The sequence below is a fragment of the Nylanderia fulva genome, unplaced genomic scaffold (genome assembly GCF_048542155.1).
Source record: "Nylanderia fulva isolate GAGA-0341 unplaced genomic scaffold, ASM4854215v1 Scaffold18, whole genome shotgun sequence".
Classification (NCBI taxonomy): Eukaryota; Metazoa; Arthropoda; class Insecta; order Hymenoptera; family Formicidae; genus Nylanderia; species Nylanderia fulva.
The window spans coordinates 3,226,752-3,253,784 of NW_028190055.1; the positions used below are offsets into that span (position 1 = coordinate 3,226,752).

At 32.5% G+C, this 27,033-nt stretch overlaps 1 protein-coding gene across 3 annotated transcripts; it reads right to left on the minus strand.

Annotated features, from left to right (window-relative positions):
• Positions 1-965: 965 nt before the first annotated feature.
• On the minus strand, positions 966-26,072 carry LOC114935637 (ferric reductase 1). Of its 3 annotated transcripts, none has more exons than XM_029308517.2 (12): positions 25,571-26,072; positions 16,105-16,424; positions 15,502-15,593; positions 12,396-12,555; positions 7,966-8,166; positions 7,238-7,333; positions 6,285-6,441; positions 5,320-5,555; positions 4,492-4,732; positions 3,993-4,105; positions 3,589-3,702; positions 966-2,991 (listed from the first exon to the last, which is right to left on the minus strand). In XM_029308517.2, exons 1-12 carry the CDS (start codon positions 25,578-25,580, stop codon positions 2,854-2,856), a joined length of 1,878 nt encoding a protein of 625 aa, XP_029164350.1. In that variant the 5' UTR covers positions 25,581-26,072; the 3' UTR covers positions 966-2,853. The 3 variants fall into 3 exon arrangements, with proteins under 3 accessions (XP_029164350.1, XP_029164353.1, XP_029164352.1); XM_029308520.2 differs by lacking the exon at positions 25,571-26,072 and adding an exon at positions 20,341-20,495; XM_029308519.2 differs by lacking the exon at positions 25,571-26,072 and adding an exon at positions 19,465-19,632.
• Between the last annotated feature and the right edge of the window lie 961 nt (positions 26,073-27,033).

Consider the following 27,033-nt stretch of genomic DNA (forward strand, 5'->3'; position numbering starts at 1 on the left):
TATAGCGCTATGAATTTCATCAGTTTGCCGTGGAGTTCCCCTTTATTACTTTAGAAAACTCAAGTTCCACATAATCCGGTTAACAGCAGCACCTCATAGTTAATCGTGTTCAACCGGTGACCTATTCTGTAGAATCCTGACGATAAACGGATGATCTCGGGGATAATAAAGAAGGAAGTAATCCTTACGAAAATCTAACAATCTTACAAGAAATTATCACCCTCTTTTTTTCTGAAAATTTTGTAGTTATTTAATTGCTGATATATTTTTATATATCTCATTCATAATAGAAATCTAAATAATTCTATATAAGAAAACTCGTAAAATTAAGGAATATTGCAGAAATATAATTATTGCCAGATTGTAATACAGGCATTGTCGCTGTTACATTATTAGAATTTCGCAGTTCTATAATGTCTCCACAGCATTGTAGTACAGAATTGCAACATCTGGTTTCAGTGTAATTGAGAGATTTTATGCATGAAATATATGTATTTTATCGTTATATTCAGAATCAAAAATTAATAACAGAAAAACTCTAAAGCAACAAATAAATAGAGGAAAAGTCTTTTGCACTTGCATGTCAACTGCGTACTTTATTATGAATTTAATTTTAATGAATTTTATTATATATATTAAATATTTCTGTTTAAGTTTTTCTGAAAACCTTTTTTTCTAGAAAAACAAAAAAAAAGACAAATGTATATTTGTCTTTATTTTATCTCGTCAAACAATTTTTTATGACAACATTTTATGTGTGTGTGTGTGTGTGTGTGTGTATACGAAATTATCATATTAAATCAATATGTTTAGACGTAATTTTTAATTCAACTAGTACTTACTAGTACTAATATTTACTATTTAAGCTAGAAAAAATCCCGAATTTAATCGCAATGCAGAGATTCCTTTCTTAATAGAAACAATAAGTGCAACATATAACTAATTTTATAATTGAAAAATATAAATTTATTTTGCCAATTGTTTTATTATATTAATATATAAAAAACAAGTGAAACTCGTCACAATAGTTTTTCATCTGAAAAACTGTTTCGACAATTATGGATTGACGAACAGCTTTTACGCACTTTGCAATATAGTATATCAAAAATGAATGATAAATTGAATTATAACTTTGTCACGCGCTTTTTACAAACATCCCATATGTTGCGTTATCAATTTATTTCCGGGACATAACAAACTTCTCCATTGAATCCATCTTATGGCCGTATTGACAGAATCCAAAGCCGATACACATCTGTTTGTATAATATACTATATCTATATATATATTTTATATATATATATTTATTAACAATCAATAAAACTAACGCAACAGTATATTATTCGCCATCATTGGCAATGTCAATCGCAATCGGTTACAAAGTCGAATATAATATAAAATACCAAAATTTAATAAAATAGCAAAATATAATATTTAAAATAACTAATACTGCAAATTTTATTATAAATAATGCATTATGTAAGTAACAAATCATGAAAAGAAATTTTTAAAATTTTATAATATAACTGCATCTATCTAATATGAAAATCTTATAAAAACTCTTCCACTTTCACAGACCTTTCTCAAATTCTTGTCGAAAAGTTAAAAACTAGTTACGAGTTAAAGTAAAAGTGATTTTAAAACAATTAGCACTAATACACAATTAAAAAAAAATGAATCTTACTGCAAAATTTTTAAATGCAATATTTATCAAGAGGAAAGTCGATGAAAATCAATCGTTTTTTGTATTTCTTAACAATTAATATTAATCTTATGAAATAAAACTTAATTAAACTTAATATGAATATAACATAATGTGAATATAAACATACTATAAAAATAGTTTCTGCGCTTTCTCCATATATGGTGTATGGATACTTGTGATTAAATGAGTTCTTTTACAGGATCCTTGTTTTTTCAATCGTGTGATGTTAATCACAAATTATAAAAAATCATATTGATAGACAAGTTATTATACGGCAAACATAACTATGTTTGCCGTAAATATAAGAATCAATAAGGAAAACATCGCAGACAGTTTACAGTTTTGCGCATGTACTTAAATTATTAATTCAACATACATTGAATCGCAATAATTATTATACAATCATACAAATAATTATTATATGTTTATTAATATCAATCATGCATTGTAGAAAACATGCGATAAATATGCAGTATATTAATATTATCGATATATCAAAAAATATCAAAAATTGATGTCTAAATATTATTTACGGATAATAATATCATTTTACGTATTTTATTTTTTATATTTTATATTTTACATACGATAAGAAAAAATCCTGCAAAAAAAATTATCGAGTTTTTTCTACTCTAGTTTTATAATCATGCTATAAATTCGGCTAATGGCAGTTCCTTATTGAAAATAAAAAATTCACCAGATATAGACAATAGGATACTCCGTGTGTCGTAAAACGTTAGTTGATAATAACAAAGTATATAAAATAAATTTAATCCTGATGTGTCTTCCAATCAAGAACGTTATATACAGAGAAATCTCGATTTTTAATTACGTTATATAATCGAAATAGAAATGGGGAAGATAGAAACTTCGTAGAAATCTAAAAAAAGGTAAAGAATACTCGTCAGTATGCAGTAACAATCTCTTCGTTCTCGCGCATATACGTCTGCAACGCGACACGATTTGCATCTTTACACGAATATATAGGATTTGCACATTCTTCGCATGCATAATTTGCATACAGAAAGTCGGGATATTATATCGTCGCGCTGCAAGAGTCAGGATGATCTCCGAGAGAGTCCATCTGGTCGGCATATTTCGACGCGCGGGAGTGACGAATATTTCCACGGCGTTAATTAGCGGCCTCACTAGCCCGAGATAGCGTTGGTGAAGGTTGCCCACGCATCCTCGATAGGTGCCAACACGGTGATCACTATGAGGGCCGCGGCGAACAGGATGATAACCACAAAGTACACACCGAAAATGAACTTGCGTATGCCGGAGTGCTGTCGAGAAAATATTTAATGAGATTTTTGTTTGCACACCGATATTTGTACGCTAGATTATTTTTTCACGCGATCTCGGTCCACGACATATATGTATATATAATATCAAACGCTATTGATTTATTTTTGTATATATATGTGTGTGCAAGTGAAAGAGAGAGAAAGAGAGAGAAAGAGAGGAGATCAAATATTTATCTATTCATTTCTTGGAAATTTTTTTGCCAAAGAAATTTTATAGAGCTCAGAGTTTTAATTCGAATAAAAATCAAATTCCTTAAGAATGAAAGAGGATAAGAAAGATTATTGGATATATTTCAATCATAAAATATTAAATTTATCTTATATTTTAGCACGTCAAATATTCACGGTTTTAGCGCATAAAATTCATATTTTAATTATAAAGGAATGTAATTAGATTTCACAATTGTTATCGATAGATTTCGCAATATTCGACAGAAAGTCATTGAAAAAAATCAATTATTGTTAACGTATTATCTCTTTCTCTGTTTTACTGGCAATCTTATTACTGTTTTGAGGCGGATTGACGCGCGTTAGAAGATTGCTCGATCACGTCATTCTTATTTTAGAAAATCTTACGGGAGCGTCTCGCCTCGCATCTGGATGCACCATTGATCCGCGAGAATGCATGTCTTTCATAGGAAATGAATTCACTCTCTGACTGGCTTGTCTGTCAGAGATGCATCCAAGGAACTGCAATATAAATCGGCAAAAATATAACAAATACAACTGCAATCGGATATAGATGGATTAAATCTCGAATAATGCAACTTGATATTGAAGCACAAATTCCGTTAGATATCGAATTATTTTTCTCGAGATATCGTGTCAAATTAAAAGTTTTAATTTTTTACCTAAAAAAAAGTTTTTATTCGATTTAGATCGGTTGTCAAAATTTTGTGGTTGTTACATTATAAGATTTACATTATAATCATTCGATTAGATTTTTTAGAACTGCGCGAAAATTTGAGAAAGATTCTTACTGTTAGAATGAGGTGAGTCAGAACGTAGAAAACCACATATGCGGTAAGAATATAGTCGACCCATTCCGGAAGTTTGGCCTTGTTCAGTCGCACCGCGAAGAAAATCGCGATTACTGTGGAAGGAACATTTTATATAATTTTATACAATTTCATATTATTTAAAAGAAAAACTAATTCTTGAATATTTATATATACGATCTGATACTATTCATGATGCATTTTATATTAAATTGAATAAATTATTAAGGAAAGCTAATAGATATGAATTTGCATATAATTCATGCTAAAGACATTTGAAAAGATTCAAGAATGGATTATGCTTATATTAGCATCAAATAAAATGGGGTCAAAATGATTAAAAATTAAATCAAATCAAATAAGAGAGAAGATAAAAATATTTATAATATTTCTGTCAAATGATAAAATAAATAAAAAACACGTGATATCGAATGCGGTAAAAATATGGGGCATATTTATATGATTTATATATTCAACTTACGGGCGCATATTTTTGCCACATTACCGACGAACCAGTGAGCCCAATTAAAGAGAGCTCTTCGGGGTGCGCCAGGATGTGGTCTCATAGCTGCCATGAAGGGCTGGATGAAGCACAAAATTGTGGTAGCCAGACCGAGGGAAGCGTGTATCGTTGCGGAACTCCATGTGCCCAATTCCACAAATATTATCACGAAGGCAGCGATCGTCATCGACCAAGTGAGGACCATGAAGAACCTGTGCCACTTGAGGAAAAATCGATAGGGTTTCATTATAGCGAGAAAGGAACGCGAGAAAGGTGTTGATGGCGATCGCTTTCCTTTTGCATGCTTTAATATCAAATATTAATGATGTACAGTTTGATTTTATTATCGCGAAATTAACGGGAATATTATATCGGCGCAGTCGGAGTGCTTCAATTAGTCTAAAGAAATTAAATACATTAATATGAAATTGTTGAATGAAATTAAAATATTATCAATTCAAAGAACTTGCGTGAAATCTTTTGTAGGTTTTCGAAAATATATTTTCTCTAATAATCTATATAAAAAAGATATTCTTTTTCGAAACATAAAATAAATACTCGTGCGCGGTTGAAAATTATCGCAAAATTGGTAAATGCATTAATTTTTTAGAATCAGAAACAGCGGTTAAGCGAATGAATTAATAACATTCGTATTTTTAATTCTCATTACTCCTGTATAATTGCGAATATATATTCGACGAGAGGAGATAAATGGAGAACAGTTATAATTTTGCAAAAGCGTGAAACGATATGTATCGAATATTAATTTTATATCTGCGCGAATGCCCGGGAAAACTGCGCACTTACGGCGAACCAGTGATCCTTTCCACACAATTGCGAGTTAACCCATGTCTGTCTGTAATATCTCGCGAGTAGCATCCCGATGGAGGCTGTGCCGATCCACGACGCCAACATAAGCGCACCATGAAGGCGAATTAGTAGGTCGCTGGCTGGAATCCATTCTCCGACGTCGGACAGTTTCTTCGCGGTGCTAGTCCCAAGATAGACGATGTTGTGAAAGCTAATATCGTCAACACTATTTTCTGAAAGGAAAGAAAGATATAATCGCACATTCACATAAAAAAATAATTATGCTTCTCCTTGACGAATGCGTATATACATATATATGAATATTTATTTTAATTAATTACAATCTCTTCGAGCCCCCTTTTCTTCTTTTAAAAAAAAAATAAGAATTATGCACAGAGAGAATTTTTTCTCAGAATTTACCTTTGGAATTTTATCAGAGTTTCTCTGATTAATATTTATCACAAAACAATTTTTAATATTTTCTACCGCAATGAGATGTAAATTATGTTCGATTGATTTTACAATTTTTTTTATTGTGGTAAATATTTAATCAGAGAAACTTTTATCAAATTTTTCGATTACGATGATTATTATTTTCAGGTAAGTTCTAAGAAAAAATCTTTCTATATATGTATATAGAAACGCGACATATTTGTGTAAGAATGACATTTTATTCGCTTTTTATTTGAGTTTGAGCAAAAATATAAAGAAGCTATCGAATTTGCTGTTATCACAATTTTCGGCGAAAAAGTTGTAAAGTTTTCAACACACACTTTGCTCTCAGCGGAGAGCAAACTTCGCGAAGCTGCGACAACGTTTCTTCTTTACGTCATAAATCTAGCATTAGCGCGATTGTTAGTAAAATCTATTTTTGTTTCTTTAATAATTATATATCAATGAGAAATAACATTGGAATTGTATAACAGATACGCTCGCTTACATTCGCGCTGAGATATACATACCTCGGAAATTGCTGCCGGCGACCACGAGGAGATGGTACGGAGTATTGACAAGGTCATAGGTGCGTCCTTGAATAACAGTGAGCTTGTCCCGTCGAAATTTGCAGTAGATCACGTCATTCTTGAGCGAGGCACTTTCCAATTCAATCGCACCTTCCGGCTGTTGATGAGATCGCGAATAGAACAAGGAAACATTTGTCGAACATATAAAAACTTAGCTACCATAGCTCAATTTTAACTGTCCATATATCACACATGAAATTTAGTTATCATGTCTAAATTTTAGCTATGACAGCTAATATTTTTTAGCTATAACGTTCTCAGATAAACTATGGCTAAAAATATTAGTTATCATGTATAGCTAAAATTTAACTATGGTAGCTAATTCTTTTTTTCCGTGAGCGAAATAATTCGCAACATTCGATATAATTCTAATATACATAGATATATATTGCTGTATTTTGCAGGGAATATTCTTTGCTCGATATGTAGCGAATTTCGCCTGGACGAAAAATATTCCACTGCACACTCGTATATTAAATTTCAAGTGGAGGAGCTCGAAGAAGGACTCTTGAAAAATTTCTCTCGAAATAATCTACTTTGAATGAAATAAAGATTAGCATGTTAATACGCTCTATTTCGCGAGGACGTATATACGATATAAGTACGCGGCAAAAGTTTTGATAAGCTCCGCAGCAAGTAGGTGGAAATATCTCTTACGAGCTTGGCAATTATTCGCAGAGCTAAAAAGATTTATGCATTATCGTAAAACAACAACAACAACAACAACGTTATACGATTATGCACGGGGCGGGCGTAATAATTGGGATCTAATGGGCCAGACTCGTCGGCCCGCGACAGAACGTAGCGCGAATTAATTAGCGCGGAAAGAGAGAGAGAGAGAGAGCGAGCGAGATGCATCTGTCGGTGCATAGCATAATGTAAACGATACTCACCGTCGCATGGCGCGTGTTACGTTGTCCGGAATTCCAAGATGTATGTAACGCAATTTCACCATCCCTGTTCGTGCACTCGACTACGCTGTCGTCGCCCTATGCATCCAGATATTATAATCCATTACTGCTTAATCATTGATCTCGCGCAATTACGCGCGTAATTAATTACGTAAGGCAAATACATATTGCAGTATATATATGTATAACTTGTGCGCACGGCGCGATTTTAATTGTCGCGAATAAATGTTGGAGAGCACTCCACTATTATATAAATATAAGTTCGCGTAACAAAGAAATCCGCTCGCGTTCCCGTAATAAATTTTCAGATGTGCAGTTAGAATTTAATTGAGGTTCTCTCTCTGACGTTATACAGTCACTAAACTAGTTTAGACTTTTTTTTTTTTATACGAAAATCTCGCGATTAATGTTTCAGAAAATAATTATAAAGCAAGAATAAAATTTTGGTCAGTATCTCGAGACGATAATTAAGAAAAAAGGGGGAAAAAAGAATGCTTAAAGACTCGAATAATTTCATTCGAGTTAAAACGGAATAATGAAAAATCTGAAAAGAGAGATGATTGAAAACGTGAAACGTGGGAGAAATAGCTCTCGGCGCTCTTAATAAAATAGTTCCCGCGCAAGGATTTTATTCGCGAGTTCTCCCGCTTGTATAAATTGCATCCGTGCGGAGGGAGGCAAAAAGCTAGGACAGCTCCTCGCGCAATTACCATATTCTTGTCGTCCGACAGACCGACAGCGACATATTTGGCCTCTCCTCGCGCCTGCATCTCGAAATGATATTCGTCGCCCTGAACGATCACGGCCGCCACGGCGGCGCAGTCCTTCGTTTTTATACAGCCCGCGGGCGCGCCGAAGCAGTTCTTCGTCACGTGGCAGCCCTTGTAGAACGGGTCCTCCTCATTCTGCGTCTGCAATGAGAACACACACCTGGGAGTGACACGCGGGAATTTTGCCAAGGCGCGAAATGTGGCATTTCGCGAGAGGGATATAGACACCACCGTCTCTCCCTTATTCTCGCGATTTGCGGAGATTGCGCAATGTTCTTATCCGCGAAATTGAGCGACGGATGAAAGACAAGCAAAATGTAGGGAAGGAGAAGAGAGATTTTCGATATTTAGAATCCTCGATTATGCTCGAGAGATGCTCGATTACGACATTTTCCTTATTGATATCTATAGGGATAAAAAAGCACTCGTCGTTATATTATAAAGGAAAAGAATTTCTTCTTAGAATTTATACCTCTGAGAATCGTGTGATAATCGTGGTACAATGAGAGTGGAAGAATTTTATGAGTTTCTCTGATTAAATATTTATCACAATAAAAAATATTAATATGTACATAGTCAAATTAATTGAACATAAAAATATATAAAATAAAAATTTTATTTTTATTGTGGCCACGATTATTGATTTTCAGGATAAATTCCAAGATAAAAAATTCTCTGTGTATAATAATTATAAATGACACTTTCGTTAAATGTATAAATAAGTAAATCAGATTCAGAAGAAAAAAACCGTTTTAATAAATTATTAAACTGAGTAAAAAAACCGTTTTATTAAATTATCAAACTGAATGAAATATATAAAAAGAAAAATAGAGACGTTAGAATTAAAATTCGTATTTTTGTCATCTGAATAATTTTAAAAAATCTTAAAAAATAAACCTTTTGCTATATAAATAAAATAGTTGACGTTCTATAAAAAAAGATTCGTGGAAACTACAGTTGTATTTTCAGATTACATTGCAAACTTAACTCCCGACAAGAAACAAATGTTATTAAACTTCGTGTAATATAAACATAACTTGGCGACACGTTTTGTGTGTTGGCGTAAAATTAAAATAGCTATCGCATATTAATACTTATCTATGACATAAGCTTATCCACAGTCATGACAACGTAAATACAAAGTGTTTGCACGTGGAGAATTATTTCTGTTGTAAGAGTCAACAAGAGAAAGACATACATATATATATATTGATTTCATAATGATAACATAAAAATGCCAACCTAATTTTAAAGCTTTTAAAATGTACGAGAGCACGATTAATATCTCACAAGATTTAGTTTAACAAGATATAAGGAACTAATTATAATTCTTGATATGACAATGTGACAATATTAATCAATATATCAATATACACTGTATACATTTTTTACCGCACTATTTTATTTCTAGTTCAAAATCATTTTTATTTATTTTTTTATATAATTTCTCTTCTACCTCTGAAATTGTAAATATTAAAAAATATGCATTTATGCATATTAAGTATTGAATACAATTATGACAAATTTCTACGAAATCGTAGCAATAGTTTTGAATTATATTATGGCGCGTTATTTTATATGCGTAAATAAAAAAATATCTAATAAAAATTTGAATAAACAAAAATATGTTTAAATAAATGATTTGAAAATAGATTTAACGCGCAATTGTTTGTAGTAAAAATCTCTATATGACATATGACTCGACGAGAAATTCTAATAAGGGGAGACCTTGCGGAGCAAATCGCGCGCGACAATTTACGTCAATGTGCGGCTCGCAACCGAACGAAAAGGAAATCTGCGGCGAGAGAAAGAGAAGTTTGACGACCAGGTTTCAACTTAGATACGCTTCGCGAAATCGCGCGCATTCACGCTCCGGCGGCCTCCGTTCGCCATTACCGCTGCTCTTTGGTGTACTTTTACGCTTTTTTATCGCAAATAATCGAGCGTCGGTTTTCAAGGAAAGGCCACTCGCCCGTACGCAGGATGTAATTATTCAATTAACCTATCGCGCGTATATATTGTTCAAACGCACGAATCGAAAAGCAATTTATTCTTGGCAGAAAATTTTATTCGCGACAGGAAACGATTTTTATCGCGATGATCAAAGGTTTCCGATTCAGAAAATGCTGTAAAATCGAACAATTTGAGATATCGCAGAGAAAAAACGCAGAATCGCGGGAGATCGATAAGTCTTTCTGCTCGATCAGCTTATTTACTAACTTTGGAAAATGCGAGCGAATTCATTGTGATATATTATGATATATCTACATAATGCGGAAAGTTTGTATATAAATTGCAAATTCTATATTACGAGATATATATCTACGAGATAATCTCTAACTTTAACTAAATTTAAAAAATGCAAATATATGTGTACGAAGTTATTCTACAATAGTTAAATGTATAGATTTTATTTTAAACTAATGCTACGTTTTCTAGAACACATGAATAGATCTTGATAAAAATTCTCTTAAATTTCTTTTATCATAGATTTTTCTGACTTTTCATAAAAAAAATTAAGGATTAATTTTTATATTTTTCCTAGACAATATAAAAATTGATTCGTATAGAGACTACAAAATATCTTTTTTCTAATTTTGTAGAAAAATGTATATATTTTTTCAAAGTTAAAATAATGGTAGAGCTGAAAGACGACACAATATGAAAGAAAGAACGAGATGCAGTAAAAAGCCTGCACGAGAAATGCAGGATTAATAGTGCTTTCGCGAAGGATTTGGAAAAGATTGGACGAAGCCTTGCCAAGATCCTTGCTACAACCCCTAATCCAGAACACCTTCGTCTTTTATTTTTTACCCTCGATCCGTATCCAATAATTCCTCGATCATTCCACTTAACAATTCTGGAGCGCGCAAAAAATCCGCGAGGGAAAAAAAAATGCGAATCCGTAAAAAAAAAAAAAATGCACGATACGAAATCGCAAACGGCCGCGGAAGTGAACGGTGAAAGTACATAAAGCATAAATTCCAGAACGTTAGTTGCGGTCGTGCGCGTTATGCGCTTGTATGCGGTTAAGGGATCCATATGCATGCATGTATACGCACACACACGCATATATATATATATAGATGCATAATTCATGCATCTGCATCACGCGTCACGCGCTCTACTATGTATATATCTTCGTTTCTGTATGCGTGTTCATGTGCATGTGCACGTGCGCGCATCGTAAATTTTTTACTTTCCACGAAAGTGGAAACGATAGATCGCTATCGTTGTGTGAGATATGGAGGATCTCTCAAATATTTTTCACATTAGTCGAAACTTTGGAAATCGAGTCGATTTATGCGACTAATATAAAAACAAAGATGGTAGAGAATAATCAGGATACACGCCGTATTTTTCATTAATGATCCACTTTACGGTTATAAGTTGCATTTGATCGAGTATAAATGCTTAACAAGAGGATATTAAACGAATATTAATTAAACTTGAATATCACAAAACTGCAAAATGGTGATTTATGAGTGAACTATTTTAATTCTCTCATTTGATATCAACGATGAGTATAATTATTTATTTATCTCGCGAATGTATAACCTACTTGGAGGCTGACAATTTTCATTAATTAGAATATCGTTGCAATTCATTCACGATGCGAATGAGAATTTAAATGCGTTTTAACCCAGAATCTGCGTGTTAATCCGTGCGAAAACAAAATACAGCGGAACAATTCATTGAAAGCAAGTTATTATCTTCTGAAAAAAAATTAATAGGTTACATCATACAAACTAACAAGCAAATTTTCTATACAAACATAATTTGTAGGGGATGGAAAAACAACTGTATACAGAATTGCTATTCGCAGAATATATATGAACGGATTTAATTCTAATAACAGACTTTTTTAAAGAATTCTCTCACATTTTTTTTTTTTTTACAAAAACGTTAAGTCACATCTTATCATTTACCACTTATCATTTTATAATATTCAGCATTTTTCTACAACTAAATTATTTATTTTTCTTTTGCACATGTATGTATTGTTTTTTATTTTCAATCATTAATCAAAAATTGTATTTTTTTTTAGTAATAGATATATTTGCAATAAAATTGGTTATTGGGAAAAGTATTTGAAAGAGGTCAACGAAGAGAACATGCAGTAATTTTCTCTATAGGCTCTATATGTAAACTGAATAAATATTCTTTGAATATGATTACACGGAATATATCCTCTGGTTGAATCGGGTCGGGTCGGATCGCAGTATGCGTGCATCCCACGAGCAATGTTCGCAAAGCCGCACCTATCGGGACTTACATACAGACCGCTTACAACGTTTAACGCCCTGTGTATAATACTCGCGCGCGTTTACCTCATAATGGCGGGACACGACGGGAAATATAATACTCACCACATAATTGACGGTGCGGCCGTAGTAGGGCGGCGTGGTGGTCCTGAAGGTAGTGACGGGTGTAGGTGAGGTCAATACGTCGATGGACCGCTTGTTGACGGTGACTCTGGGCGATTCCACGCCGACCCAATATGTGCTGTAATCCTGAGCGAAGGTGGAGCTGCAAAAGAAACAATGAGAGGTCAATGATCAGCCGTACATATCACGCGCGATGAAATGTCAAACTCCGGAATTAAATCGAAGTCGACTTTATTTATTTGAGAAATCAATACGATGCGGAAAGCTTGCGGAATATATATTATTTATTTATATAGTACACAACAAGAATTTTCTCTTAGTATTTATCCTGAAAATCATGATAATCATGGGATAATATATGGTATTGGAAGAATTTTATAAGAGTTTCTCTGATTAAATATTTATCACAATAAAAATATTAATATGTATATAGTAAAATTAATCGAATATAAAAATAAAATGTAAAAAATATTAAAAAATAAAAATATTTCTATTGTGGCCACGATTACCATGATTTTCAGGATAAATTCCAAGATGAAAAATTCTCTGTGTATAATAATTACAAATGACACTTTCGTTAAATGTATAAAGTAAATCAGATACAGAAGAAAAAACCGTTTTAATAAATTATAAAATTGAATAAAAAAAACCGTTTTATTAAATTATCAAACTGAATAAAATATATAAGGAATAAAAATAGGGAACGTTAGAATGGAAATTCGTATTTTTGTCATCCAAATAATTTTTAAAAAAATCTTAAAAAATAAACCCTCTGCTATATAAATAAAATAGTTGACGTTCTATAAAAAACAGATTCGTGGAAACCACAGTTGTATTTTTAGATTACATTGCAAACTTAACTTCCGACAAGAAACAAATGTTATTAAGCCTTGTGTAATATAAACATAACTTGGCGACACGTGGTCATAAAATTAAAATAGCTATCGCATATTAACATTTTTTATCACAATAAAAAATATTAATAAAACATTAATAAGAGAAACTTATAAAATTCTTCTAGTACCAGTATCGCCCCACGATTACTATATGATTTTCCGGGTGAATTCTAAAAGAAAATTCTCTGTGTGTAACATTCCAGATATATTACTTTGAAATCGTACATACCGATATAAACATAGACATATATATGTACATTTTTATATTAAATATTTACAATTTTATTACTTCAATGTCCAATATTCTGAAATATTCTATGCTGCGTTTAAAACGAGAGAGAATTGAAAAATTTATACGTGAAGAATGTCCCTTTTTGCACATTGATATATGTATATGTACATTTTTATATTAAATATTTACAATTTTATTACTTTAATGTCGAACATTCTGAAATATGCTGCTGCATTTAAAACGGAGAGAAATCGAAAAATTTTAGACGTGAAGAATGTCCATTTTTGTACATAGATATTACATATTTTTATATTAAATATTTAAAATTGTTTTCTTTTTAATGTTAAAGAGACTGAAAAAAACTTCTGAAATTCTAATTCATTTAAAACAGAATTTTCAAATTCAAAAAGTTTATACAAAAAATTGAAATAATATTAAAATAAGGCATTGCAAAAAAATATGATAAAAAATAATATTATTATAAAATATATTTTTGTAACATTAACCAATAATTTTGATCAAAAAAATATATATAGAAAAAATTTACACATGATTTAAAATAGAAAATGAAAAAAAAATATATTATAAAATTAAATGCCTGACGAAAATTGATGCGTTTAAATTTTGTTTTCTTTCTCTCTTTTTTTATTTTTTTTAAATTTTCAAACATATACGATATATAGCAATTAGAGTACTCTAAATGCTCAACGCGTGAAATAGGATTCTTTGTAATATATCTTAATAAGGGTTTCATTAAATCTTAATAAGAGACTCATTTTTTCTAATTTTCGATTGTTTTACGCGAGAATTAAAATAGATGACTAAAAATAGCAAGGATAAAAACAATCTTGATAAATCTATAAAATTAATGAGTTTAAAAATTAACAATATGTAATAATCCTATAAATTTTTTTCAATCCATTTATTCTTTACACAGATGTTCAAAATCACAATTTCGAGAATCTTGATATTTGTTAATGATATAAGATTTACATAAAATTAATTTATTAAAATCTTTTTTATCGGTTTTTTTTCTTTAATACTGCTTGCGAAATATAAATATGAGGAAGAAAAGAAGAATTCCCAAATGGAGCCGTAAAATTAAAATAAAATTCCAGCCCTTCTCGAAATAAGTTAGGATAGTTTCAGCAAGGGCGCAGCTGTGCGCGCTTCTTATTAAACATGCATTAGTTACTTGGTATCGATTATTATACGAGGAAAAGTTTATAAGGAATGTTTCGCGCACTTCTCGTATACCGTTATGCTCGCACGAGCACGTTGAATTCCAAACGCGAGCAGCCGCGCGTACGGTAATACCTAATTGTGATTCACAAGTGTGATACACATCGCGCTTTTGTGTGCACGCGTGCGCGCCTGTATAGCTACGTGCGTGTGTGCGTTCAACCAAGATCAGTCGTGGAAATCGTGACTCAACAATTAAACCGTTTCCACAGACGCTGACGTTTCTTGTTCTCAATTTTACAGGTGTTTCGAAACTTCGCAATTTCGCAAATTCGCGGAAATAAGCAGATTCCTGCAATTTCTCCCTTTAAAGATGTATATATGTATATATTTATATATAATTTATATAATTTTTAATTTAATTTATATAATGTATATATATCTTTCCGATTGTGACGAATAATTTGTTTATTGTATAAATTAATCACCAAAAATACATACCTACACACACACACACAAGTAAAATTAAATCAGAAAAATATGTCGTAATTTTCTTTGAATATTTCATAGTATGATTTGTATAATATTTTTTTGTATACATTTTAGATAGAGATATTAATCAATAAACATCATCGATTGGATGATAGGTGCGCAGGGCGGAAGATTTGAATATACTGCCGGCAGAATTTATATTTAGAATCGATATTTGATGTAATAATAATAAACTAAAATCGCTGATAAGCTTGTTAAAGAATCATTATCATTATACGATACTTACTTGAAGATAATAATACCCTCGTAATCGACCGGAGCTTCCCAATCGAATTCAAGATTCTGCTTCTTCGCCGTGTTCGTATGAGTCACACCATTCTAGACACAAGAAACAGGAAAAGTTTCCTGAGATAAGAAATTGCACATCATTTACGAAAGAGTTCCCGATAAATGATGCAACCTTGAAGAAACCATTAACGATAGAAAAATATTCTCCAAGTAAAAAACGGAGCATTCTGATATATCATCAATATATCATATACAGCTGCAATCGTATCTCATGAAATATATATATAATATAATAGAAATCCATAATCAAGAATAATTGATTTTACAATTGTTTTAATATTTTTCAAAAGTTCGATAAAATAGTGATTTTTCCGCTCCGAGAGAACTCGAAGAAATCATAAATCATAAGCATAAAAAATTCAATGCAATAATTTTATAAAATTATTCATTTTTGCAAGTTTTTTAAAAAGTTGTCGGACGATTTTCGTTTCGAGTTTTTTTTAATCGTTAATAAAGGACACTCAAATTTTCTTTTTAAATTAATTTTTTAAATTCGAAATGCGAATAAAATAAAAAGTGACATCGCAATAAATATAAGTACCTTTACGCCTTGGGTGCATTCGACGATTCTCGCGGAATCGGGCAGATTGGTGAATTCTCCGACCAACTCGCCGGTGCTGACGTCCCTGGCGAGGATCATGAAGCCCTCATAGGCGAGACCTTGGGGACTTCCGAGGATCAGCCGGACCCTGCCTCGTCCGGCTGCGGGTAGCACCTGATAAGGCGGATACGACGATTGGAAGGAGTTGCCGGAATGACGTGGTATCAGATCCCAGCATGCCTCCCTCGGTGCTCCGTTGGGTAATCCCGATACCTTAGCGAGCAAACCGATGGTCAGGAACAGCAACATCCTGGTCATTTCTGTAACGAGACGAGCGTGCCGTAAACGAGATACGCTTTAGAGGATAGGTGTAAATATATAATGCGCAGTATCGCGATGTACAGGGCGTGTCGCGCATTTTCGCTAATAAAAAATCGATTCCGGATTGAAAGAATCTGCGGACTTTCGCTCTTTTTTTTCGGTTTTTTTATTTTATGTTCAGCATTGATTTACATCGTATTAAACAGGGTGTCTAGCGGTCAGGGAATTTTATAAATCTGGAATTGTCAGGGAAAAGTCAGGACATTTTATCTGGATTTTTCTTCACATTATTCTACATTTGTTTCAATAATTGGAAATTTTTTATTAAATAAATATAAACTTTTTCTTGACTCCCAGCACGCTAATTTTCTGCAATGTGTTAAAAATCGATTCATCTACAGCGTGTTTGTTAATTTATATTTTCATCGTTGTGTTATTTTATTTCAATGTGTTTGATAGAGACTAAACTAGAAAATTTGATATATAATAGTTTATAGTGACATGTTTGTTTCGATTATCGTACATAATGCAGATTGTATAATTGATTTAAATTTTCGTTTTAACTTCCGAATCTTTTCACTGTTGACAAAAATATATCAAGAATTTTATGATTAAACATTTAATTGATTTATCATATATGTATATGCAAATTATATATTTGGAAAAAATAAAACTAAAAAATCAGGGAATTTTTTTCATCGAGTCTGCTGGACACCTTGTATTAAAACAAGGCGCTGATTTGTATCGCGTAATTGTGTTTTAAATTTTTAGAGATTTAATTATTTTTGGTATTGAATTTGCAATTAGCTTCTCTCGGGGAGCAACGCACCGTGAAAGAAATAATTACAATATCGTTCAGATTCTCTTATCCCTCAGTGGAGATGTAATGAGACGATCGGAAAACATTTAAATGAAACAGCACACTTGTTTAAACAGAGTGCAGACAATAGGTCTGTTTGATGTTCGCATCAATATTGAATTTATCCGGTATGACGTAAACAGAAATGTGCATCCGACGGCGGTTCTCTATGTCATTTATCCGTAATGCACGTCTTATTTCCTCACTTAGTGTGTGTATAGTCATATGTATGCAACATAATACTACATGAATTTCAATTTTAACAATCGTATTTGCATTAATAACCGACGAATGCATTAGTAAATAACGCTGAAATTTTGTAAAGATAAAACGTCTAGTTTGGTATATTTTTTTATCCACAATCGCATAATTTTGTTCAATTGTTGATTTTCAAATGTCGATAATATTTGATGATATAAGTGATCTAAAAAAATTATCCTTCGATATTTATCGGTTATTGTACCAAGACAATGGAGAACATCTAGATTTTAGTTATTATAAACACGCAAATGAACGTTTCTGTTATGTCTAACAAGATGTTCCAAATTATACAAAATTATATCTCCAGTATTCAATTTTGATACACATATAGAATTGTAATGATAACTGCTACAAGGGAGATAAAATCAGGAAATCTTTGGCGACGTGAGAAATATCGTATATCTAATCGTCGATAAACTTTTTTTTATGTGTTACACCGAGTGCAAAAGTTAATTGTTCCATTACGTGAGACATCAGATTGGATCAGGGAGATAATTAGAGGAGGGAGTGGGTGGTGAGAAAGAGGGAAAACTATCGAGATATTAACGAGCAAGGAGTGAATGACTCCCAGGAACGCTTGAAGCAGCCCACGCTTGAAAGAGCTGACTTTCACCTATTGGGAGTTTACTCCTTATGAGTTTCTTAGCTCGCGCATTCCTAAACGCTCCGCCGCAACTGAAATATTTTTGCCGTTATGTAACCGTCGACTGACCCTCGCCATTGAAATGCCACGTAGCCGTGGAAAGGTTTTGCTACAACAATAACGTTCACTCGAAAAACGAGATCGCCTCAAAAACATTGCTTCGTCTTATATTTATATACTTGCTGTATCTGTCAGATAGCTCTGTTATCTTAATGAAATTATATAAATGATCATCTACAGAAAATTTTCGTGTCATCTTATCTTTATATACACGGAGAAAATTTTCTCTTAGACTTTACTCTGAAAATTATGATATGGTATTGGAAGAATTTTATGAGTTTCTCTAATTAATATTTATTACAATAAAAAATATTAATGTGTACATAATACAATTAATCGAATATATTTTATATCTTATTGTGGTAAATATTAGTCAGAGAAACTCTTATAAAATTCTTCCAATGCCATATTGTACGTCCTACGATTATTATGATTTTCAGAGTAAATTCTAAGAAAGTCTTCTCCGTGTAGATGATAAAAATATGTATTATCTACATCTGCATCTTAGATAAAAAAAAATATCTTCACGAAATTATCTAGAATAAGGTTCAAATAATTTTATTTAGAATCATATCACAAAAATACTTGTATGTTTACATAAACGGTGTTAAAAATAATAATATTTGGAAGTTATCTAGATAAATCGCCATATAATTTTATCTTTTATTTAAATGTATTTAAAACAAAATCGTCTTTATCTAGTTAATTTTAAAATCATTTAAGCACAACACTGACTGTTGAGTTACTATTTTTAGCCGGCGTTGTTGCGATTTCGCGCAAATTTTACACGTAAATATATTTCTTTGTGATGAGAAAGATGAAATCAAGAAGGAAGATAGGCATTGTAATAAATTTAAATGCGAAATTCAAAGTATGACAGGTGTAATCTGCATCCAAAATCTGTTGAATCAATCGGACAAATGATGGTTTCGATGTAAAATATCGCCTTGCGTTGTGTAATAAGGAAATGTCATTGACACGAATACTTTTGCACATTTCTACGATCGTATCTTCATAGCAAGTGGAATTAGCAGCTTGGCCGATAAAACGCGCGATAAATTTCACGTAACTCGCACGAGTCCCTGTAATCGCAAACGACGTGCATATTCGAGACACAAGGTCGATCACTCGCAAATAATTGCTAGTCTCACCGTTCTGCATTTTCACGCATACAGGGACACGTAAACGCACACACACACACACAATACACACGTACATGTTCTCCAAGTTTGTCGATTAGAATTAGACCGCTTATCACGAGAAATTATTGTCGCCTCGTCAAAGACACAGTATGGTTGAAGGCGTAGACTATTCAACGACAATTTAAGCGATGCGTAATAACTGAGACGAAGATTCTCAGGATGACTCAAGATTCTTGATGCAGATTGAAGAATTGCAGTTAATCAGCATAAGAGCGTGGTTGCATAATAACATAATGATGAATGTATATTACATATATATATATAGTATAACGCATAACTATTTTAAAAAAGTATAGCCTACAGCTTGTTTTCACGCGTGATGCTCTCCTAAATTTATTTGCAATTGAAAAACAAGAAGATATTTATTCTCAACGCATTATAGAAAAAAATATTTAATTTTTGATACAGCTATTATTATTATTATTATTATTATTATCAATATTCATGCAAGCATATATAAATAAAATGACAAAATTATTGCAAATTTTATTGATGATATTGAATGAAAGTTTTATTTTTCAATAACAATAAATATTATTGCAATTTTGGGAAACATTTTAGTCCCGGCAAATGCAAAATTGACTATAAATATGCAATATTTGGCGCGTCCGTACTTATTTTTCATTTCCATATTTATATTCCACATATATTCACGCGATGATAAACGACATATAGACGTAATAACCGTTAATTGGGAACGCATTCGCAAAGAATACAATTATCTCGACAATGCGGCAATCATGGACGAATATATTGAGGCGAGAGTCCGTCGACACCGTCCAAGATCAATATTGCAGATGCACTCGAAATTTCTCTCGCGGACGGAGCCTGCAATTTGCAAACCGCTACGACCACCGTGTACGCGCACGTGCGAATCCGAGAACACGTACACCTTGATACATCAATTACACGTATACACCAGGAGAGGAAACCAGGACAATCGCGCGAACTTCATTTTTTTATAGTCGCGCAAAAACGACCGGTGACGATATCGGCGTGGAGAAAAAAAAATCAGTCGAGTCCCCATACATTCGCGCGTTTTGTGCGCGTGACATATCGAGGAGGAATTAAGACCGCGATAATCGCGTGTCGCGTATGTCTAGGATTATCATATATCATTATTTCATTGTGGTAGGGAAACGGGCACAAGGCTTTGGTTTGCGGTTTATAACGCGTGTGTGACTCACCCGTGGCGCTCTACACCCACTCACGCGTACTCTCACACATATAAATACACACACGCGCACGCATAACTATACACATGTACGCAGGACTCACACAGACAGGTTCACTGCAGGTGGATTTTCCTCCTGCGCGGTCCTTTGTGAGCGCGCAGGAAATTCCCATCATATATACACACACATATATATATATATATATATATATATGTATGTAAGTGTGTATATTATTATACATATGTGTGTGTATGTATGTATTCAAAAATTAGAATCGATCAGTATTATTGCATAGTAAACAAAACGGCATTGGATAACCTCTTTATATTATTAATTAATTATTTTGCTTTCTTGTTAAATATATATAAAAGTATATTAAAGAATTAAAATTTTCTCGTGACGCTCTTTGTTTGACAATGCACATCGAGCAGTTAAAGTTAAATTTTTCTAAAAAAAGGTCTAAGCGGAAACAGGGAATATATTTGTATCGCATTTATTTTTATCAGTATTGTTTGCATTATTATCTACGATTCTTGATTTAAAATCGACCTCGTTTGCTGACAATTTAGGCACTGATTATGCACAGTGTACTGTATATCGTTTCAGTCAAATATCACGATTATCGAAATTATACGGAATAATTTCATTCGTAATTTTGTCGATATTTCTGACGTCAATTTCCCCGATTTTATTCGCTACAATTACATGTATATACGCATTTAACGCTATGATAATTAAGAGTTACTCGATACATCCTGGCAATGTATATATTCGCAGTGTGATCTTAGTAGCATATTTATCTTTTATTATGCAACGTGAGCGTCATACGATGCACTTTTGTATAACGCCTAGTCGTGCATTTAGTTTTCTTAGTAAGTGATTACTAATTTGTTGATTCAACATTAAACGATTTTTATGGCGTCATTTGAAACAGATTAACAAATCTGAATATTATATAATTGATGAAGGATCAATAAATAACGTTTATAACGTAAGTTTTAAGGGACACTAAGATAATGAGGTTATCACTATCATGGATATTTGTGCTGGAAGTGCTCTAATATTTCACTGTCTCTCAATTTAATTGCAGCATTTTTTATTTGACAGCATACAGAACACGCTTAAAAAAAATGGAATATTCCATTATGAAACATCAAGTTAACGTGATATAGAGTGTCCTGGAAATATATAAAAGAATTATCTCGTGCATTTTCTCTGAAAATTCTGTTTTATTTATTTAATTTTATTTAATTATTCTGAACTAGTTTTTTTCAACTTTACCTGATTTATTTTACAATAGAAATTTTTATGATATTTAATATCCACAATATTATTATTATTGTATTACAAAAAAGTTTGTAGATCCTAATATAAAATTGGCACTTTTTTATGCAATTCTAAATATCCAAATGTTATTAATGTAAATATATTAATCTTTAGAGGACGGGAAATTTTCAGTGCAAATCGTTCTCTTTTAAAACGTGTAATTCATATATAAATCGAATGTATAACTTAGGACAAATCTCCGATCAAATAGGTGGTCCCTAAAGGGACCAGTCTTCTAAAGGTTAATACTACGTCGTTGTGAAGCACCCAAGTTAAGTATTCATGACATATACCTTTTGAATGGCTAATTGTATTCGTACAACGTAAGTTTCTACCGCTTCGAATGTCATTAGGTAAACAAAGTATTGCGCGTCTCGTCTCTTACGTGTTTGCTGAACGTATCGTCATGGTTACGATGCCCTGTTGTCCTAGAATTTCCACGTCGAGTCGAGCATTACTCTCGCGTCAGTACCGCCGAATCGCAAATTATTTTATCGGTTACATAAACCAGAGACCGCGCCGTACAAGAATTCAGGGAAACGCCATTCATCGTTGCCGCAATTATTCTTAACGGCCTCTGTACCTTAACGAGTCTGACGCTCCTCGGCAACTCATCGATCTTGCTCCAATTGTTTCGCTCTATCTTATGCACAGGTTGAGTCAATTAGGCCAACCTGTCTGTCCAAGGATGGACATAAACATGGTTAAACATTATTCTCGCATATCTAATCTGCAAGGTCCGTTACCTTAATCGTAAACCTTGAAAGATCTTCATAAATGAACTTATTTTTCCGAATCCGTCTTTTAAATATGTTCAAAACCACGTGTGTAATGAGAATAGAATTTGTTCGTTTTAATAGCACACAAGAGGAGAAAAAACAATTAGCTACCATAGCGAAATTTTAACCGTCTCTATACATATATTGCAACGTGAAAAATTTAGATTTTTTAGCTACAATTGAACGAAGAATTCTATAGCTACAAAATATTAGCTCTTATAGCTATTCAGCTATAGTAACTATGTTTTTCCCATGCATTTTTTAATGCGTAGCAATGTTTGATCAATAAAACACAATATAACGCAATAATAAAGTTATCTTCTACAGAAATAATCATATAGAAAACTGTCAGTAATGACCTAGAATTTATATTTCGTATTATATCTCTACTCTTTCATTCATTCCCTTATAAATTATTTTGCAGGTCGAAAATAAATTACCGAAGATTATCCAAGTTATAGATCAAATTAAGATGAGGTAAATCATGAATATACAACATGTCTCATTGCATGTTTCGAAATGGATCCATTCAATTAAATATTAATTAATCGATCGGCGATGACTCTTAATTCTTATAGACTAGGTAAAACCCAACACTGAATAATCGCATGCATAATGTATTGATTGTGAGAAAAACTAAAGTGAGAAAAACTAAAGTGAGAAAACTACATAATATACACTTATTTCAATGGCACTTGTATCTCAATTTTTTAACAAGTACACATCAACAGGATTTTGCGAGCCGATTTCTCCAAAGTTGATTAACTTCAATCGTAATTCAATCATCTCTCTCGAGTTTCTGTCTCTATATGTAGGAGAAGATGGAAAGACGCGATTGCCTCGCGATTCAAGTTAATTGACGTCGGAGAAATCAGCCCTAGAACGATCGAAAGGACTTCAGAGTCAATAGATCCACTCGATTTTCCGCTTATCGTTGCACAGATAAACGCGCACTCATCGATCATGACGTTCAAAGACCCGAATTAAAGAAAAACTGCTTAATAAGCCTTCTCTCTAACAAATTTGTACAAATTTTTTAAATTATACATGAGAAGATTTATTAAATAGCCTGTATATGAAGGCTATTCAATAAATATATAAAATATAAATTATACATATATATTTTTATATAAAAATATATGTATATATATATATATATTTATATAAAAATATAAAATATATATTTTCATATAAAAATATATAAAATAATTATAAATATATATGACCCGTTAGATTAATAATTGTTATATATGTAATGATATAAATGTGAGATATGAAGGGAGGGAAACATATGAAAGATAATGATTTTACGAAATATCTACAAGATTAATCTTTGTATAGCGAAAAGATTTTGGATCATCGTCACGTTTATATTCAGAATTCTGAAACGGACAGAAGAAGTAGCGACTGAATTTCTTATGAATATTTCCTACGAGTTTTCTTCGTAAGGCTATTTCATGAATTTTAAAATGTCTATCCATGTGTATTTTGATGCACAAGTTATCTTCCCATTTTAATTTTGCATCTTATATATATATATATATATATATATATATATATATATATGATTCAGTTAGCTTCGAACAAAAAATTGTCGTAAAAACGTTCTCTCTTTCTGTCAAAAATTAATAATAATTAATACTGACAGATATGTTTTTCAATAATACAATTATGTCTTCAGCGTCATTTATGTGATTAATCACTTATATATATATAGTGCATTATATATGCGACATAGAAATTTTTTTGTGTCCATTATCGATTTAGCCTTTTGATGCAATATTAATTTTTTTTACACATGTATAATTGATTTATAAAGAAAACTCGTAAAAAAAGACATTACTTTTTTTATCGTCTAGAGTCTAGATCATCGATTCTGGAGATGTTAATTTTTCTGACTATTGTTTAGGAAAAATATGATAAACAATTTAGATTAAACTCTTAACTTAAACAATTTAGATTTTGATTATAAATTACAAGAATATCTTGAATAAAAATTAGAAAACGCAAAATTAATATATATTTCTTAATAAGAGAAAACTATTAATCCTTAGATGAAAAATAGTGATCTATGAGGGACCGTTAATTAATTTTAAAGGAAGATTATCGCGATATAAAAAAAGGCTTGAGATCTTCGACAGCTGGTCTTATTTGGTTCGTTAGAAAAAAAGCAAGGGACAAGTTTGTTTACGAAGCTTTAAATAGATACTGGAAACTATGTGGAAATAGGTGATAGCGGATAACGTATGTTTCCGCGAACCTCGACATGCTTTTAGAAAAGATAGTATTCCAAGGGTATAAATTTTTAAGCAATCGTGTCACATCTATTCTTTCTTCGATCACAGTTAGGTTAAAGAACTCAACGTGTTCGCGAACATTAATTCTTCAAAACTGGTGAACCGAGGATCAATTTTACCTTCTCCAAGGATTTAAAAAATCCTGCCTTTATAAATGTTGCATTTTTCTCTCGTATGTGTACACGGAGAGAATTCTCTCTTCGAATTTGCTCTGAAAATTATGGCAGTCGTAGACAATATAGTATTGGAAGAATTTTATAAGAGTTTCTCTGATTAATATTTACCACAATAAAAAATATTAATATAGGTACGTAGTAAATTTTACTATGTACGTAATAAAATTAATCGAGTATATTTTATATCTTATTGTACTAGATATTAATATTTTTATTTACTCTTTTCAGGATAAAATCCAAGAGAAAATTCTCTCTGTGTACATATATTTGTTTCTGTGTAGAGTGTCGTAAAAATCATGAGTAATTGATTTGAGAACGAAATCCCATTTGAGAATAAAATCCGCGATCATCGCGCACAGGTACTCACTGATTCTCATATCTGCAGTCGTAGATCCTTGACGTTCACCACAGCGTGTAACACGCGCGCCAAACAAACTCGCGTCGGGGTCACGTGTGCGTGCGAGTACCGGCTGTCACGCGTGCACTAATTCGATCTTCACGAATGATGGGACACCAGAACCGGGATCACCTGAACCGAGTCGATCGTCCGTTCTCCAACGTCGGACGGGTCCGGTTCGACACTCGCGAATCGCGTCGTCCTGGTGCTGGTCTCCGCCGCGATCGAGAGTTCGATAAATTGCACACTCGGGAAGAGACGCGCAAACTCGCGTTTTTAATCGCGCGGCTGCTCTCTTTCTCTTGCCGACCTCGAGGAAGCGAGAGACTCGCTCAGGAGGAGAGACGCGACACTGACTCGATCGTTCGCCGGACGTGGATCTCGCACGACACTTGTTGATCCCGCGGCGGCATACTTCCGTCTCTATATAGCGTCAAGAACCACACCTTGCAAGAGACTGTACGAGAAATACGGGCCGAGTTGAAAGGCCCTCAGTCGTGAGACCAGCTCAGGCTCGTAGCAACGATCCATGACGCCACTCGATACCGATACTCTTCCTTACGTGGCGTCTCCTTATCATCATTTCAACTATCTTCGCAATCGAGTCTGCCTGCGCGGAACAAAATTAGCCATAGCTGCTTCTATATATTGCAACCTGAAATTTCATTATCACGTCTAAATTTTAGCTGTGGGAACTCATATTTTTTAGCTATAGTTTAACGAAGAATTTTATAGCTGTCAAATATTAGCTATCGTAGCTAAAATTTAAATATGACAACTAAATTTCATAGGAACAGCTAAAATTTAGCTATGGTAGCTTATTTTTTTGAGTGATGCTCGAATGCTGAATTCTATACCTGCTTGGACAATATTAATTTAAAATCGCATTTTTAAATTGAAGAATTATTGTAATAAATGTAAAGTAAGATTGATGAAAGACGTTAACGATGAATATCTTTAGCAAGAGAATTTTGTGAGAAAGATAATTAATTATACACGGAGAGAATTTTCTTTTAGAATTTACTTTGAAAATCATGGTCATTGTGGGACAATATGATATCGGGAGAATTTTATAAGAGTTTCTCTGATTAAAATATTTACCACAATAAAAAATATTAATATGTTTGTACGTAATACAACTAATCAAACATATTTTATATCTTATTGTGGAGATTATTAATATTTTTTATTGTGGTAAATTAATCATAGAAACTCTTATAAAATTCTTCTCTAGTATTGTCCCACTATTATCATGATTTTCAGGATAAATTCTAAGAGAAAATTCTCTCTGTGTAGGAAGACGAATACTTTTCAGGAAATAAAAAACCAAAATTTTTGATTGATACATGTATATATGTTAATAAATATTCAACTGAATCATAATATATATTCTCTCGTTATGTATATTCTCTTTATCTTTTATGACGTCTTAT

Coding starts and splice junctions, on each gene's coding strand:
- LOC114935637 (XM_029308517.2), bottom strand. Junction 15,594..16,104: donor AATGCACCCAAGGCGTAAAG/GTACTTATATTT, acceptor TCTTGTGTCTAG/AATGGTGTGACTCATACGAA. Junction 4,106..4,491: donor TGTGGCAAAAATATGCGCCC/GTAAGTTGAATA, acceptor TTCCTTCCACAG/TAATCGCGATTTTCTTCGCG.